This window comes from Podarcis melisellensis (genome assembly GCF_964234715.1).
Source record: "Podarcis melisellensis genome assembly, chromosome: 5".
Classification (NCBI taxonomy): domain Eukaryota; kingdom Metazoa; phylum Chordata; class Lepidosauria; order Squamata; family Lacertidae; genus Podarcis; species Podarcis melisellensis.
In genome coordinates, this window is record NC_138537.1 from 7677497 (window position 1) to 7695392 (window position 17896).

The 17896-nt window shown below is 48.5% G+C and overlaps 1 protein-coding gene and 1 long non-coding RNA gene across 3 annotated transcripts in view; both read right to left on the reverse strand.

Moving 5' to 3' along the window:
- Positions 1–17896, reverse strand: part of LOC309370053 — a 394628-nt gene that overhangs the window by 109698 nt on the left and 267034 nt on the right. The gene's annotated exons all lie outside the window — the stretch shown is intronic.
- CLCN2 (chloride voltage-gated channel 2) overlaps positions 1–17896 on the reverse strand; it is a 73969-nt gene that overhangs the window by 10801 nt on the left and 45272 nt on the right. For both annotated transcript variants that reach the window (XM_081910891.1, XM_081910892.1), the window contains exons 8-16: positions 14090–14215; positions 12830–12914; positions 12630–12731; positions 11177–11261; positions 9784–9939; positions 8920–8989; positions 6704–6814; positions 4256–4469; positions 3853–3986 (exon numbers count right to left, since the gene is read on the reverse strand). In XM_081910891.1, the coding sequence (XP_081767017.1) occupies positions 3853–3986; positions 4256–4469; positions 6704–6814; positions 8920–8989; positions 9784–9939; positions 11177–11261; positions 12630–12731; positions 12830–12914; positions 14090–14215 (1083 nt within the window). The remainder of the gene's footprint in view (positions 1–3852; positions 3987–4255; positions 4470–6703; positions 6815–8919; positions 8990–9783; positions 9940–11176; positions 11262–12629; positions 12732–12829; positions 12915–14089; positions 14216–17896) is intronic.

A 17896-nucleotide genomic window follows, 5' to 3' on the forward strand; every position in this document is an offset into this window, starting at 1 on the left:
AATCTCAGAGGCAGAAAGCACAGACGCAGGGCTGACGTAAAATAGGAGTGACTGAGGGGGTGGGACTTCACTTGGAGCAACACCATTATCTAAGAGAGACCACATTCCTTTGTTTCTCTCTGTGAATATTGAATAAACTACGTGGTAAGAACTCTTCTTGTTTTTTTCTGCTTCTTGAGGGACAGGATTCCCTGAAGCCTCGACACCAGGTTCAAATGTTTGGTAAAGTGCCCCATGCAGGCATCACTGAACATTGCCACTTCAGAATACAGGCATTTCATAGAACCATAGAATTGGAAGGGATCCCGAGGGACATCTAGCCCAACCCCCCGCAATGCAGGAATCTTTCCCCCAATGTGGGGCTCGAGTTCACACCTTGAAATCAAGTCTCACGCTCTACCGACAGGGCTAATTTGTGGGGGGGGGGCGGAGGTGCTCCATGTTGAAGGGAAATCCTCAGACCCACACACAGAATAACACCACTGTGTGTAGAAAGGTATGGGTCATCCGGGAGAATTTATGAGTGCCCTTCTCCTGAAAGGGACTAGCTGTCCAAATGCAATGTTTTCTTGGTAACAGGAGTGAGTATTCCAGCTTGATCCTCGCTTTGCTATGCTGGTAGTTTCTGATGAACCACAATACCTCAGAAATGCCTCTGAAACAGCCAACTATTTTGATGCAGAAGCTTTGACTGGAAGTTGCTGGTTGCTACTGCGCCTTTGTGTGCGCGCTGCCTTGTTGCAAATGGATTCTGGGAGTGAACCATGAGGTGGGTGCAATGCACAGCTGGGGTCTTGCTTTTTGGTGTGGCAGGTCAGCACAACTTCTAGGTCTTTAGATGGAGGACAGAAGACACCTGCATTCCCTGCCAGTTTATCTTGCTTATCAGGGCCTGGCTCCAATCAGTTGGCTTTGACTCCCTCCCCATCAAACTTTGCAAATTGCCATGACAACACGGCATTGTCCCTGTTGCTGCGGTAGCCCTGTAAATGATAGCTGTGGCTAGCAGGAAGATATCGATGTCGCAGCAGGGGAGCTGCGTGGCATGAAGCTGGGAGGAGAGGATCAAGCCCCAGGCAGGCAGGACGACAATGGCATCTCCCAGGGAGCAACAGGTGGCAGGCAGGAGGGCTGAAAGGGGGGCAGAGAGAGGCTTGTGCTGCTGCATAGCCACTTCGCCAAGATGGTTTTTGGAGGCAAGTCTGTAAAAAGGCCCCCAGAATGCACATATTGGAAGAGGAGGTTCTGCAAGCGCAAAACTGCAATCCTAGTCAGGCTCAGAACTACTCGTGCAAATTAATACACCGGTCAAAAACTGCAATTATGAGGCCAAATAAATCAGGACAGAGAAAAGACAGTCCCCCTTCATACAGCTCAGAGTGAAACTCACGCCCACAGGAGGCAGTGGCGATCACCAAATTCCTGATGGTTATGCTCTGCCTCCGAGTTTGCCCAGTAGCAGATGATCAGCCAGTGCAGATCCCACGGACAAAGTGTTCTATGCTGGCAGTGGCTTCCTCTTACAAACAGCCTAGGGGCTGGCTCCACCGTGGGAAGTAATAGTACCACTCTATTCTGCCTTGGTCAGACCACAACATGCTGTGCCCAGTTCTGGGCGCCACAATTTAAGAAGGATATTGACAAGCTGGAACAGGAGGGCACCCAAGATGATAAAAGGTCTGGAAACTAAGCCTTATGAGGAGTGCTTGAAGGAACTGGGTATGTTTAGCTTGGAAAAGAGGAGCCTGAGAGGAGATATGATAGCCATCTTAAGGTCTGTCCCATGGAAGATGGAGCAAGCTTGTTTTCTCCTGCTCTGGAGGGTAGGACCTGAACTATTGCCTTCAAGTTGCAAGAAAGGCGATTCCGACTAAACATCAGGAAGAACTTGACAGTCAAGAGGTGGTGGGCTCTCCTTCCTTGGATGTTTTGAAGCAGAGGTCGGTTGGCCACTTGTCCTGGATGCTTTAGCTGAGATTTGTGCACTGAAGGGGGTTGGACTAAATGACCTCTGGGGTTCCTTCCAGCTCTATCATTTTACGATTCTGTGATTCCACATAGCAGGATAAGTGGCCACAGACATTTCCAGAGTCCCTCCAAGGAGGTGTCTGCAGCTGAGGGTACCAAGAGCCCAGCAAGTAATGGAGAAAATGTATATACGGAAGTCCTGTTTGCTCAAGGTGTACGATGGATGGAGGCAGTGCCTGAGGGTGCAAAAACCTGCTGGAGCTTCAACCATGTGAAAACAAAAGCAAAACAAACAAACAAACTTGAGAGGGATTTGAAAAGACCGCTGCGTTACTGACAGTGATTGGATTAGTAAACGTTTCTGGTCCAGTTATGTTTCCAGTTCAGCTACGGCCCTGAATGCTCTGATTTTGTGATCGTTTTGGCCAAATTATCTTGGTAACTATTCCACCGACTCACTAAATCGATACGTGTAGGAAAATGGCCTATTACATCAGCTGCCTTGGAAGAGGCGTCAGGAGAAGTTGGAGGATCTAAATTTGTCACCATGAAAGAGGCCTTCAATTAAGTAATCGATGAAAACACTCAATTGTAGATGTGCAACGCTTATTATTTGCCTGCATTATGTGAGCATTGCAGAGGCAGAGACAAGCACGAGGAACTCAACAAAGCCAATAAAAAAGGGGAGGCTTGACTGTGTTTGTCTGGCTTCTGCAGCAGAGGTGGAGACTTGGAGACTCACTCTGTGCCCTCCCCTGCCCATCGTGCAGCAGAATTTCTGTTCCAATTGGACGTGGAATTGGCAGGTTCCGGAATGAGAAGAATGGCATCTATTTAATGCAATGGTGGGAAATCTCCCAACAATTACTTAATCAGGCCTGTTGGGTCTCCCCATTTGGCCTGCGAGTCACTATATCAGGTAGCTGACAGGTGGGCAAACCTGCCTGCTGAGGGTGGGGGAAACAAGGATCTCACCCACTTCTCACAACCCCTCCCAGCAGCTATGTATTTATGCATCTGAGGATAACACTTCCTGTACCCAATGAAGTGGGCTGTACTCTAGGAAAGAATACTAGAATCATAGCATTGTAGAGTTGGAAGGGACCCTGAGAGTCATCTGGCCCAACCTCCTGCAATGCAGGAATCTCAGCTGAAGCATCCATGACAGATGGCCATCCAGCCTCTGCTTAAGAACCTCCAAGGAAGGAGAGTCTATCACCTCCCGAGGGAGTCTGTTCCACTATTAAACACCCCTTACTGTTAGAAATCCATTGGTTCAGGTCCTACCCTCTGGAGCAGCAGAAATAGTAATAGTAATAATAATAATAATAATGTTATTTATACCCCACCCATTTGGCTGGCTTTCCATCTTGTTTTCCCAGCCACTCGAGGCAGCTTACAGCACATAAAGAAATGTCAAACATTAGACATTAAAAATTTCCCAAAACTAGCTTGCTCCACTCTTCATGTAATAACTCCTCAGATAGTTGAATATGGCTATCATGCCACCTCAGTCTCCTCTTTTCCAGGATAAATATACCCAAGTACAGTGGTACCTCAGGCTACAAACACTTCAGGTTACAGACTCCGCTAACCCAGAAGTAATACCTTGGGTTAAGAACTTCGCCCAAGGATGAGAACAGAAATCGCACGCTGGCAGCAGCGGGAGGTCCCATTAGCTAAAGTAGTACCTCAGGTTAAGAACAGTTTCAGGTTAAAAACAGACCTCCAAAATGAATTAAGTTCGTAACCAGAGGTACCACTGTATCTATTTGTTAGTCTTTAAGGGGCCAGAAGACTATATTTTTTGCTGCAAAAGACCAACACAGAGGCTACCCCTCTGGAAACACGTATTCATGAGGATCTGCCTTGCCTCTCTCTTACCAGCTGATTCCACCAAAGCCAAGCTCTTCATTTTGGTTCCATGCAGCACATCCTGAAGATCACGGTAGCGGCAGTTCAGGGTTATGTAGCGCACGTCGCGCACCATGATGTCCTCCACGCGCACATTGTACTTCCTGCAATACACAAGAGGCGCTGAAGGAAGCCTGACCCATCTCTGCACTTCTCTCTGCCACAGAGTCTCCCAGCTCACTAAGGCCTGTTGCCTCTTCAGCTCCTCCTCCTCCCAGGCTTCTCCCTCTGACCGCTCACCGTCAACCCACCACCACTTCCCGGGCTCCGAGCCTTCTTCCTCTGGGGGTTCCCCAGCTGGTTCCTCCCACAATTCCTCTGGGTTCAACCCGTCCCTGACAGCCACCAGGCCAACACACAGAGGCACACTTACTCCTGATGTCCCCAACCCAGCTCTGGCAAGTAGGGCAACTTCTTGATGCGGATGATGCTGTCGTAAAGAGAGGGCTGTAAGCTCTGGGCCACGGCGTTGGCCAGGATCACTGCGATCATGACTGGCAGGATGTGGGAGATCTGGCCTGTCAGCTCAAAGACGATGACCGCCGTGGACACGGTGTGAGTGACGGCTCCAGACAGAGCAGCTGCACCTGGTGGGGATTAAGAACGGGAGTGAGATGTGAAGGGCACCATCCGCTCAGATGCCTCGGAAACTGTCAGGGACTGGGCAGAGGAGGAGGAAGGCAGTATAGATTTACAACAGGGGTTTTCGGGAGGTCCCAGCTCAGAGGCAGATGAGGGGGAACGTTGGGAAATAATGAGAGAGGAGGAGGCAGAACCGGAGCAGAAGCTGGCTGACACAGTGTCTTTAGAAAGCATTTCAGACCCCCCATCTCCCAGAACCTGGCGAGCCTTAAAAGTAGGAGAGCAAAGAGCTCAAAGACAGAGGGCACGTAGCAGCACCCGTAGAGGAGATGAATGAGGAAGTGGGAGAGACGGGGGTGGAGATTTGCTCGGGACAACGACACTACCCAAGAGGCTGGGTTCTATAGCCTCTCTCTGTAACACTGAAATAAACTTTCCTTTGTCTTTATACTTTCCTGGGCAAAGTCTTTATACCAGGCACAGGCAAACTCAGCCCTCTAGATGTTTTGGGACTACAACTCCCATCATCCCTAGCTAACAGGATCAGTTATTTCTGTAACACTGAAATAACTTGTCTTTATACTTTCCTGGGCAACCAGCCGGGAGCCACTGACAGCATCCTGACAGAAACGCAGGGAGGTCTTAGAGCAAGCAGGGGAGAGAGGCAAGCGAGAGCCTGAGAAAGCACCCAGCCACCCCAAAAGACCAGGCAGGAGTAGGCTAAGTCGGATGCAGTATGCCAAGCCCAGCCCAGCTCTCACGATGGCTCTTGGGAGCCTAGAGGCACCCCCAGCGGAAATGCCACACCTCAAGGCCTCATGCATTCTAGGAGGGAAAGGGAGGAAATGCTTTTTGGAGGCCACGTGTCAGGGATGGGTGGGGCCAAGGGCAAAAGTGGGCAGGGCAACCCAGGCAAATTTTGCCTTTGCACAGCAGGCTAGTTTCTACACCCCCATCCAAAACACCCCTCCTCTCTGTTCTTAACCCAGGCAACCAATATGGATTATTAGAGCTTCAGCTGGGAGGGGGGGACGCTCTAGGAAAGAGTGAAGCAGGGCTGATGGAGGGCATGGTTTGCGGAGAGGCTTGAGCAACTAAGGGCCCTGGAGGGCCACATCTGGCCCCTGCGTCTGAGCTTCCACACACTCTGCTCAAAGGCCCCACTCCCAACCTCTGGACTGCTGCAGTTTGTGGAAAGGTCCATGGTGACAGAAGGAGAGGCAGAGGCGTGGGCTGCATTCACATTATACACACATTATACCAGGCACAGGCAAACTCGGCCCTCCAGATGTTTTGGGACTACAACTCCCATCATCCCTAGCTAACATGACCAGTGGTCAGGGATGATGGGAGTTGTAGTCCCAAAACATCTGGAGGGCCGAGTTTGCCTATGCCTGCATTATACTATGATGATGCCGCCTTAAAGAGTCATGACTTCTCCCAAAGGATTCTGGGAGTGGTAGCTACCATTACCAGAGTGGCTTAACAATCGTTCCTTCTTCACCAGGAAGTGCCCAGGCCCTAACCACTATGCCACCCTGTTCTTGACAGAGGTGGTGGTGGAGGAAGGGGCCCATGTCTGAAAATCCACAGTTTGAATGAGACACTCAGAGAGGATCCAGAAGCTCTGTTTCAGCTCCTATAACTCTCAAAGGCTCCTGTGCCAAAAAGGTCATGGGGCAGTTGAATGGAGTGTCTAAATTCACCTTGGATATGGCTATCAGTAGCTTCCAGCTGTGACTGGCATAATAATAATAATAATAATAATAATAATAATAATAATAATAATAATTTTATATCCCGCCCTCCCCAGATGAAGCCGGGCTCAGAGCGGCTAACAGCAGTAAAAATAACACAGTTCACATAAAATCACAATCAGTTAATTGAAATACATTCTAAAATCAATTCGATTCTAAAATCAATTCAGAGTCAAATTAACGGCAACCATTGGGCTAGAGTTCTATGAGGATTACAGAAGGAGACATGCACTGTCTCCAAGATTAGAAGCAGTGCAGCTCTGAATACCACTTGCTAGGGAACCAAAAACAGCCCGAGAGGGCTATTCCTCTCAAGCCCTCCTTGTGGGCTGCCCCTAAGGTTGGTCAACATGGGAAAAGAAGATGGTCTGATCCATCTGGGCTCCTGTCACCGCGCCCTGACCCTCTTTTGATGAGGGAGTGCCCACCCCCAGCTGAACATCCCAGCTTTTGGAAATGGTACAAGAGAAGCTGCCTCTTACCCACCACTGCGTAGCCGCCGGGAACAATGCGGTAGATGTTGCTGTCGGTGTGGATGCCGTCCGGGAACCATGCTGCCATGCTCTCGCCCACCAGCCGCCCAAAGGCCGCACCTGCCCAGAGAGACAGGGGCAGAGTTTGAAGGTGGATTTGGGTAGGTATGGTTGGAAGAAGAGCAGAGGAACACTTTGAACCCACCCAGACTCTGCAATCATCATCTGAGGCCTATCTTTGCGTGCCTCCTCCGTGTCAGGTCCAGAGAGTCACAGCACAGGAAAGGGCCTTCTCCCCCCCCCAAAAAAACCACACCCTCAGAGTCCTTTTTGTTGGGGGTAATTCAGACTGAAATTCCCAGGTGTCAGAAAAGGTTACTTATGTATGCAACAACTGCGGCCCGTGTTTCGTTAGCCCCCAAATGGAAAATGAGCATGGTCCCAACTAAAGAAGATTGCCAGGTTAAGTTGACAGAACATGCACAACTTGCAGACTTAACACAGAATAAGAGAACAAGAATGACATACGTTTAAAGAAGATTGGAAAACGTTTATTGAATATACGGGGAATAATTGTGCGCAAGCTGAAAACGCTGGCAGCATTAAGATAAATTCAACAGCGTAAATAATTTCTGATGGATGTAATAATGGAAAACTGATTCATATAGTTTTTGTGAAATATGCAGGGATATACAATATGCAAAATGAACCATGGAAAGAGAAGAGGGGAAGTCAGTGATATCTTAAGTAAGTAAAATGTTTATCTGAAATTGTAAAACAGAAAATTTAATAAAAATCATATTGAAAAAAAGAAAAAGAAAGAAAGGGCCTTTTCTGCAGTGGCTCCCCATTTGGGGAACAGTCTCCCCAAGGAGGTTTGGCTGGCGCCTTAATTGCACACCTTTAAGTGCCAGGCAAAAATATTCCTCTTTAACCAGACCTCTGGCTGATTAATCTTCTACGCTACGGCCTTTTAAATGTGTTTGTGCGGGGGGCGGGTATTGTGACGTGGCTTCTGGTTAAACTATTTGCACTTTTATCTTGTGAACTGCCCTGAGATCTTTTGGCTGAAGGCGGTATATAAATATAATATGTATAGAAAACAATAAAAAATGTGCAAAAATCCAGGCACCAAGAGACCACAGGCAACTTGAGTTCTTGCAGAAGTTAGGATGCCCATGTCCCTGCCAGCAAATCTTCCTGGCTCTTTAAGTTTGGCCCCCCAATTTTTTAAAAAGAAAAATGAAACTCCATATGTGGTTTGTTTGTTTTTTTAACCCACAGAGGAGATGGCAACAGGTGGATATAGGACTTGGGACCAGGACAAACAAGAGCAGAAACGGCTATTCAGCATGCACAAAGGAATTATGGGTAATCTTGTCACCACAAATAGCTTTAGTCAAAAGTGATCACTAGGGTGGGTGAATATTTGTCAATTTTGGTTACTCTCAGTCTATCAGTTTTCCAACCTTAGGCAACTCAGTTTGCCTATTTTTTTGTTTAAACAAAGTTCATATAAAAATTTGCATGCATTGTCTATATGTAATTTTGTGCCATTTATCCCAACATATGGAATTTTGTGTGCAAAACATGAATCATTTTCACTGCTATATGCACCTTTCACATGCAAACATTGGTTGCAGAACTGCAACTTCTGAAAGAAAGCTACATTTCAGTTTGCTTATTGGTCATAGAATCATAGAGTTGGAAGAGACCCCAAGGGCCATCGAGTCCAACCCCCTGCCAAGCAGGAAACACCATCAGAGCACTCCTGACATATGGTTGTCAAGCCTCTGCTTAAAGACCTCCAAAGAAGGAGACTCCACCACACTCCTTGGCAGCAAATTCCACTGTCAAACAGCTCTTACTGTCAGGAAGTTCTTCCTAATGTTTAGGTGGAATCTTCTTTCTTGTAGTTTGGATCCATTGCTCCGTGTCCGCTTCTCTGGAGCAGCAGAAAACAACCTTTCTCCCTCCTCTATGTGACATCCTTTTATATATTTGAACATGGCTATCATATCACCCCTTAACCTCCTCTTCTCCAGGCTAAACATGCCCATGGTCTGGCAAGTGTGAATTAGGCCAGGTCACTTTTAAAATGCAAATGGCACGAATTTCTGTCCCGTTCCCATTGGCCACCAAGGGAGGCTGCTTAATCCTTTTCTGGGAAGAGTTAAGTGTCATTGCATAGAAGCGCAGAGAAAGATCTAGGGTCTCCTACTCACCAATGACAAAGACAGGCATGAAGGCTCCACAGGGCACTGGGATGGTAGTGGCCAAGGCTGACATCCAGAACTGGGGAGAGGACAAAGAGACAGGGGCCCGTTATCAGGAGGGGAGAACCAGGAATGCCCTCGTGACCTCTTTGTGCTGAAGCGCTGTGGGAGGGGGAGAGAAGAAAGGAGAAGGGCCCAAACCCCAGGACAGAAAAAGAGACTGAAGATTACAATTCCCACAACAGGCAGGAAAACCTCTGCAATTTTCAAGCGGTCCCTCTTGGGGGAAGTTTGGGAACCAGCAAACGAGACCCGAGTGCCTGGGGACTAATCTGCAGCAGCGTGGTTGAAGGAACCAGCTGCAGTCTGAAATGGAGAAGTCCTCAGAATTCCCTACTGTTTGGTTTTATCTGCAAAGGGAGAAGAGGCTTTTTTGACTCCAGCACTTAAGCAATCAGCTAGTACGGGGGGAAGGGAGAGAGGAAGGAGAGGGTGGGCAGGAATCGGAAGATATGCTTGCATTTTCTAGACCCCTCAGCAGCGTCTCGTGTACCACAGCCCTGAAGACCCAGGGGCAATTGTTCGGTGACTCAGCCCAGCTGAGTCCTGGGAAGGTAACCAGCAAAGCTCTTGTTCACGGATGCTACAGACAGCGTGGTCCCTGCAGCTGGCAACTGCTTCAGTGGCACAATGGGTCAAGCGCACCTCGCGGTTGAGCAGAAGGTTGGCGGTTCGATCCCAGCCAGGGATGGCTGTAGGGGCAGGATTCCTGAATTGCTGGAGGTTGGACTGGATGGCCCTTGGGGGTCCCTTTCCACTCTACAATCATAGGATTCGACCGGAAGAAAGGGGTGACGGGGAAGGGCGACGCACCTTCATGAGGATGAAGACCACCAGGGTGACAAAGACGTTGGAGCGTGGGTGCTTCCAGGCCTCGGAGGGGCCCACGTACTCAAACTCTTCAGCCAGGCCCTGCTTGGCCCATGTGCGGTTATCGAACAGGGTCACGAGCGTCTCCTTCTGCGTGAGCTGAGAGGCGAAGAAGGGGAAGAAATCAGGGGGCGAGAAGGGAGCCATGCCTGCCCGCAAACGTAAGCTCTGGCTGTGTGTTTACAGAACTGAATAGGCTTAACACCGCAGTCTTCCTTAGGGACAGAGGTAATGTTAGAAGTGGGGAATGGTTGTAGCAGTTATGTGAAACGAAGTGACACCGGGCGAACGATGGCATGTACCGTACGTTTCCGTGTACAGTGGTACCTCCAGTTGCGAACAGGATGTGTTCCAGAGCTCCGGTCAAATCCTGAGGTTTCCGCAGCCAGAGGTGCCTGTTCTGCGCATGCGCATGGCACAACACGAGTACTTCTGAGCATGCGACCAAACCCAGAAAAAATACTTCCGGGTTTGACGTTTTCGCAACCCCAAGTTTACGGGGTTTACGAGGGTAAAGTAAGCCGAGGTTCTACTGTATAAGACTGTCTTTTTAAATTAAAAAATTATGTTCAAAATTAGGTGTCGTCTTATACATAGTGGGGCCGTGGGAGTGGTTGCTGCCGCGAGTTGGAGATTGTTATTGGTGGCTGCGGCAAGGGCTGTTGTTGATTCGCTGTCGCTGCAGCAATTGGGCGGGTTATTCGCTGCTTTATTTGGCGATGAGACAGAGGAGTCTGGTGGGTGAGTGCTTTTTGGCATCTCCCCTGAAAAAAAGCTCAAGAACTCTCCCCCCCCCAACAACTTTGGGGAATCTCCACCCCCCCATTTTCTTAATTTTGAGTCCCCCAAAATAGGGGGCGTGTTATACACGGGGGTGTATTATACACAGAAAAGTACAGTATGTTGAGTGGCTTGAAACCTTACCTTATACTGCCCGGTAGTTCTCCCTGGTTTTATTTATGTTACGTTATGCTTATGGATACGATTTATGTATTTTGCCACCCACATCATTTGATGCAGAGGTTTATTCCACCCCCCTCCCTGGTACCTATTAAACTATCTTACAGATAGTTAAGTGGCCTGTAAGTGGATCATAGCAATAAATAAACAGTGTACTGTCAGCCCAGAATTGCAAGTTACTCTTCTTAGGTGAGTCAAGGGAGGGGGAGAGACCCCATTATTAATATTTTTTTATGACTATATTTTTATTATTGATGCTACATGAAGTGTTCTTAATGCTGTACACTACCCTGGGATCTCTTGATAAATGTGGCATATACAATTAACAAATACTACTACTACTAATAAAAATAAATGTTCAAGAGCTACAAATTACCTGCCCAGCCATGAACTGCCCAAAGCCAGGTGGGAAGGTCAGCGTTGCTATGAGAAGCGTGACGAGAGCGGGGAACAGCAGGCGCCTGGAAGGTCATAGACAGCAGTGGTTAAAAAAAGAGAGTGGCCCCACTGCACATCCCGCCCCCCAACAGAGGCAGCGTGGTGTAGTGGTTAGAGCATTGGACTATGGCCGGGTTCAAATCCCCACTCAGCCACAAAGCTCTCCCTGGGTGTGACCTTGAGCCAGTCACTGCCTCTCAGCCAACTCTACCTCACAGGGTTGTTGTGAGCCTAAAATGAGGAGCAGGAGAACCAAGAACGCCACCTCGAGCTCCTTGGGAGGAAAAGGTGGGATGTAAATGTGACAGGTGATAATAATAAACAGACAAACAGCGGGCACGACTATGCTCCCCAAGGCTGGCAAACCCTCGGAGGCTCAGAAAGTCATCACCACTTGCTTGGGGGAACAGCTGCCCCTAGGAGGATTAGCAGGCTTCCGTCTTAAGGACCAAGGGAGGTCAGTATTCTGCGACTGTTCGTGCACAGAAAGTGGATTAGGCGCATGCGAGTGGGGGAGAGGCAGGCAAGGGAACCCCCCCCCCTCCTGAGCCACAATTTCCCTGCAGCTGGGTGGAATCAGTATTAGAACAGCGTACTCTCTGTATGGAAGTGAGAGCTGGACCATAAAGAAGGCTGATCGCCAAACAATTGATGCTTTTGAATTCTGGTGCTGGAGGAGACTCTTGAGAGTCCCATGGACTGCAAGAAGATCAAACCTATCCATTCTTAAGGAAATAAGCTCTGAGTGCTCACTGGAAGGACAGATCCTAAAGCTGAGGCTCTAATACTTTGGCCACTTCATGAGAAGAGAAGACTCCCTGGAAAAGACCCTGATGTTGGGAAAGATGGAGGGCACAAGGAGAAGGGGACGACAGAGGACGAGGTGGTTGGACAGTGTTCTTGAAGCTACAAACATGAGTCTGACCAAACTGTGGGAGGCAGTGGAAGACAGGAGTGCCTGGCGTGCTCTGGTCCAGGGGGTCATGAAGAGTCAGACACCACTAAATGAAGGACTCTCTGCAGCATTTCATACAGGGCTGCATTCACCACTTGAAATAAACTGTGCCCAACACTCACCCACATAGGAACCTCCCTAGTTTATCAGACTACTTCCGAGCCAGGGTCCTCCAGAGGTTTTGGACTAGAATTCCCATAAGCACCAGCCAGCACTATGGAAATTGTAGTCCAAAACATGCAGGTTGGGGAAGGCTGGGTTATGCAAATATCAACTCAGAAGTAGGTACCAAAGGCCCTCTAACCTCCATTTCCAGCCTGACCCCCACCTGTTACTTAGCTGGACTATGCCACCCTTGGGCCTCCATTGCCCTCTCTGGGGCCCCACTCATGCTCCGGACAAGGCACCCATATGTCCAGCAGCCGTCATGTCTTACTTTTTCATGAGGAACCGGTTAATGGCCTTCTGCTTGCGCATGAACTGGACAATCTTCCGGTTGAAGTACACGAAGAGTGCCCCGCCAAAACCGCTGGCGATCCTGAAGAGGAGAGAAGAAGGCCTCAGTGTGGGGAAGAGGGGTCCTGCCAGGACGCAGGGAAGTGTGGGGTGGCACCAGAGAAACCCTACGAGACTCACCCAATGACAGCAAAGGCCGGCAGCTCCTGCAGGTCGAAAGGGAAGTCCAGTCGGAAGCGGGTTTTGAAGAGAGCTGTGATGGTTTCTGAGGGAAAAAGAAGGGTTTGGGGTGACCAATCTCAGGTCTCTAGGACAAGAGGTGTGTGTGGGGGGGGAATGTGGCCCCTAGGCTTCTCTACCTGGCCCTAGGTACCCACAACATTTTTGGTTTTTTTGAAACAGACATTATGGATTTTGTTACAAACGGATCTAGAACTGACAATGCTGGTCTGCCTCATGCATCACAATAAACCATGGTTTGCCTTACATCATGGTTTATTTGCAAACGTGCCTTCTGCCTGCAGCCCAGCTCACACAAACCATACAATGGCTTGTTGTGTCAGGTGAACCCAGACCATAGTTTGCTTTCCCCACTCCAAAAAAACAAACCATGGCCCGTAAGCCAGAAATCAGCCAAGGTTTGCACTTGGCTGATTTCTGGTTCAACACTCACAGTTTGCATGAAATGAACAAAACGGTGGCCAGGGTTCAGATGACACAGCACTCTTTAGGTGGGAGTAGGGGAGCCATGCCCACAATTAAACCATGGTTTAAGACAAACCATGGCTTCTCTCTTTTAATCCCCAGTTATATTTGATTAAGTTTTTTAACATCTACAGTCAAGACAATTCCATCTTTTCCCTTATTTTTTTCCAATGAGTCCCCCCCCTTTCTGGTGCACCCTATCTTCTATCTATCAGATCATACCCACAATATTATAATCTAATTACTTCTGTTGCTCATAGCTCAAATTATGCTCCTTAAATTGTCCGAAAAAGGCATCCACTCTTCAGTAAAACACTCATCATTAGATTCTCTTAATTTTACTGTCAATTTTGTCACTAGAACTATGCAAAACAAACCATGGCTTCTCATGATGTGGAAGCCCGGACATTGTTGTATTTGACTGGGTTTATCTTCTGACAGTTCTTGTTCTGTATTTTTAGAATGACAGTTTGATGTCTTGATTTTAGGCAGGCAGGCAGGCATAAAGCACTTACTATTTTTTTCTTTTTAATGAGTTATTCTGATTCCCAATTTTTGGGCTGCATAGATTCAAGAGTTCTGCAGAGGGGTCATCATGATTGGTCAAGAGAGATGTTCAGTTCTGCATGGACCCCAGCACTCCCTGGTTCCAGCCCCGGCCTCACCACCAAAGTGTACAAGTTTGGAAGCAAGGACTGGAGATGTTCCTGTCTGGGAAGGAAGACAGGGGCCTACCTTCATCCTTGTTCCACACAGCGAGAACCCGGAAGATGAAAGCACTGAAGGTAGCGGCAAAGAAGCCACGCCAATAGTTGCGGACGGCGAAGAAGGTTGACGTGACTTCGATGCTGAAGAGGACACCTGGTGGACACAAAGAAGAGGGAAGAGTGTGGGAGCCACCAGAGGGTTCTAAACTCAATACACATGAGGCCCCTAAACCACTACCAGGGTTCTCCTCCTAGGACTGAGTTCGCCAAACTCATAGAGTTAGGGAATGCAGTACACGTCCAGCACTGAATGGAAAACAGAGGCTGCATCCACCCGGTGCTGGAAGCCTGGCACAACTACTGATCCAACGGCAGGTCCAGTCCCAGCTCCCTCAAGTTGGGAATTACTGAGCTGGGAATAGACAAAGGCCACAGCTGAGCTGTGGAAAATCTGGCAGATTTTGTGCACATGAACATGCATGAGAGTGCAAGCAGGGTGGCCCAAGGACAACTGATATGCAGCAATCAGGGGTGGTCAAGGATGAATCTTGGGCTAAGAAGAGGCAGCCCCCCGTTGTTCTAGTGGTCAGCATGGGGCACTATATATAATACCGCTTCCTGTCCCGTGCCTCCTCTCCCCTCAATAATCTCCATTTTTGAACCCTTGTCCCGCATTAGTGGGACCCCACCCAACCACACTCCCCCTTCCCTTGTCCTGCATCACCACGACTGTTGCTTGGAAGCAGGAGACCACAAAAATGGTGCCAGCCTGAGGGTGGAAGGAGATGTTACAAGAGACAGGAGTTAGCAGAACTCGGTCTCTCTTTCCATTGGCTTTCTGGGAACATGCCAATACAACCCAACTTGGGCTGTGTTCTTCCCTGCCTCTACTGCTAGAAGTCAGCAAAATGAAACGAGGGGGGAGAAAGTTGTGGTATGAGGGACTGAACCCTCATGCACAGCAGGAATTCTTCCATGGCACTAGAATCCCTCTTTCTGGAAAAAGCGCTTGATTGCAACTATTAATTTTGTTGTGTTAGAATCTGGAATTTGCTCCTGCAAGATGGAGTGGTGGCCACCAGCTTTGATTGCTTCAAAAAAGATTTAGGAAAAAAAACCCTCATGTTCTTGGCCACAATATTGGAGACAGTATTTCCTCTGAATATTGGTTCCTTGGGAATGCAAGCGGGGAGAGGCCTCTTGTTCTCAGGTCCTCCTTGCTAGAGACCTCTGGCTAGCTGAGGTGAAAGAGGATGTTGGACGAGATGGACCACTGGCCTGATTCAGGCTCTTCATGCAATGAGTGGCTGTGTGCCTTTGCAGATTTAACCGGGGCCGTGCAATGCCCTGCCTGGAAGCCTCTCTCTTCATTTGCTCTCATCAGCAAATTCAGTCCCTTCCTTCCTGCAACTGCTGCGGATTGAATTCCTCTTAAAGGAAGAGGCAGCCTGGATGGAGGGTCACTTAGAAGCTCCCTGCGATGGGGCATTTCCCCCCCCCCCATCCGCTGGTTTCGCTTGGCTTTTGACCTCGTACGTCCGCACACGCCAACAGGTGTTATCTGGGCAAATGAGAAAGGGTCTCCCTCCCTCCCCTTATTTCTTTTGGGAAAGCTGGCAGAAAGGGAAAGACACAAACAGATACACAGACCAAGCCTTTGCTCACAACAGAAACCAACACGGAAAGGGACACAGACACCAGTCACCAACCTAGAAGAGCAAAAGCAGCGGCGAAGAGGATGCACAGGAAGGACTGCCTGGGAGGAGCCCGCAGCAAAAGGGGGGAAGGAGGAAATGAAGTTATGCCTGCAGTTGGAGAAAGGGTTCGCCCCGACCCCAAACCCCACCCCTGGCTCACATCAGCTGCACGGGGCATTGGGCTATTGCACTTATTATTATCCAAGGTACTATACAACAGCTCTCCCTCGCTTCCCTCTTTATATCCTCAGAACAACTCTGTGAGGTGGGCTGGGCCTAGAGAGATGGGGACTGGCCCAGGCTCAGCCAGTGAGACTCATGGCTGACCGCAGGTTTGAGCGCCCGTCTCCTGGGTCCAAGACCAACTCTCTAAGCTCTGGCTGAGCGTATAACCTGAAAACCCAAAATATTCAGGGATCAAATGATGGAGAACCTTTTGCTCAGCCCAGTTAAGGAGGATACAAATTGCTCCTTTCCAATCCTCATGGGCTTATTTTGAGGCTAGGCTCCCCAAATAATAATAATAATAATAATAATAATAATAATAATAATAATAATAATTTCTTATACCCTGCCCATCTGGCTGGGTTTCCCCAGCCACTCTGGGTGTTGCTTAGGCCCCAGACTCCATTTTTTGGCATTACCAAAGAAGAGACTGCACTTAAGTGCATCCAGAGTGCTATTTCTCTCAGTCCTTAAGCACAGCCAGCTCCCACATAACTAGGAGTAGGGTGCAATAAATTTTAGTCTTCATTTCTGCACTGAGCAGAAGCAAAGACATATTTGGGGAGAGCGGCGTGACCCTGTGGACATTGTCCGTCAGGGTTCACCTCCCCAACCAGAGGGGGTCCAGCTGAGAGAGATGTCCCTACTCTTCTCACTCCCCAGACCCTGTAAAGCAGACCCTTCCCAAACAGCTCCTACTCTTTGCTCCCTCTGTAGAGATATGGGAAGCAGAAGCAGAAGAAGAAGAGTTTGGATTTGATATCCCGCTTTATCACTACCTGAAGGAGTCTCAAAGCGGCTAACATTCTCCTTTCCCTTCCTCCCCCACAACAAACACTCTGTGAGGTGAGTGGGGCTGAGAGACTTCAGAGAAGTGTGACTGGCCCAAGGTCACCCAGCAGCTGCATGTGGAGCGGAGACCTGAACCCGGTTACCCAGATTACGAGACTACCGCTATTAACCACTACACCACACTGCCAGGAGAGGTTGGTGGAGGGTGTCAGCTGGGGGCCACTCCTTCCTCAGAAAACTCCTCCCACTTATCCATTTGCAACTGGCCACAGCACTTAGGCAGGTGGAAGTGAATGCTCTGGGCAGGAGCTCTCACATGCTGGTGTTCATTGCACCTGGTAGGGTTGGATACAAGGAGATGAACAGTAGGTGGCGCCAGAGCCAATGACAGGCAGAGGGGCCAACTCAACACTTTCCTCCTTCCTGCTGTTCTATGAGGGTGACACTGAGACTGAGAAGGAAGCTGGCAATCAGGCAATTAATCAGCATTCCACACTGAAATTCTCCTACCTATTTTTGTATGCGATTTAGCCTAACACACACATATTTTCACACACAAAAATCGCCCATATAATGAATTTGTGCACGTTATTTTCACTAGTGTGTGCATTTTTATGCACACGTTTCCCTAGCATGTGTGTGCATAAAAATGCATATATTAGTAATAAGATTTGGAAACTGTTTTCTCCAGGTCACTCCACACATCTCTCAGGGCCATTCCATGTGGAAACACTTTCATTCAGGTTTTGGGTGTGTGTTTTTTGGTAGCCAGCCCAAAATCACAACATAAATCACAAAAAGCAAACAAGGCAATCCTAAAGTGCGAGTTAAAACATCACTTTCAGCATGGCAAATTCTCAAAACTTGTCTATATTGGCCAGCAACCATCTGATTTTGAAATAGCTTGATTGACCTTCTTAGAAAATTCTGGAATGAGCAGAGGAATCTATTCCAGGTGACTTCTGATCTATTGCAAGGTGGGTTGCGATTCAGAACATAATGCACAATGTAATTCAATCTGGCTTGATCCGCTTATGCATAAAGGCAGTCACTTCTTGGCCCATTAAAGATTTTCCCATCAGACTTTAGGTGGGGTAATAATAATAATAATAATAATAATA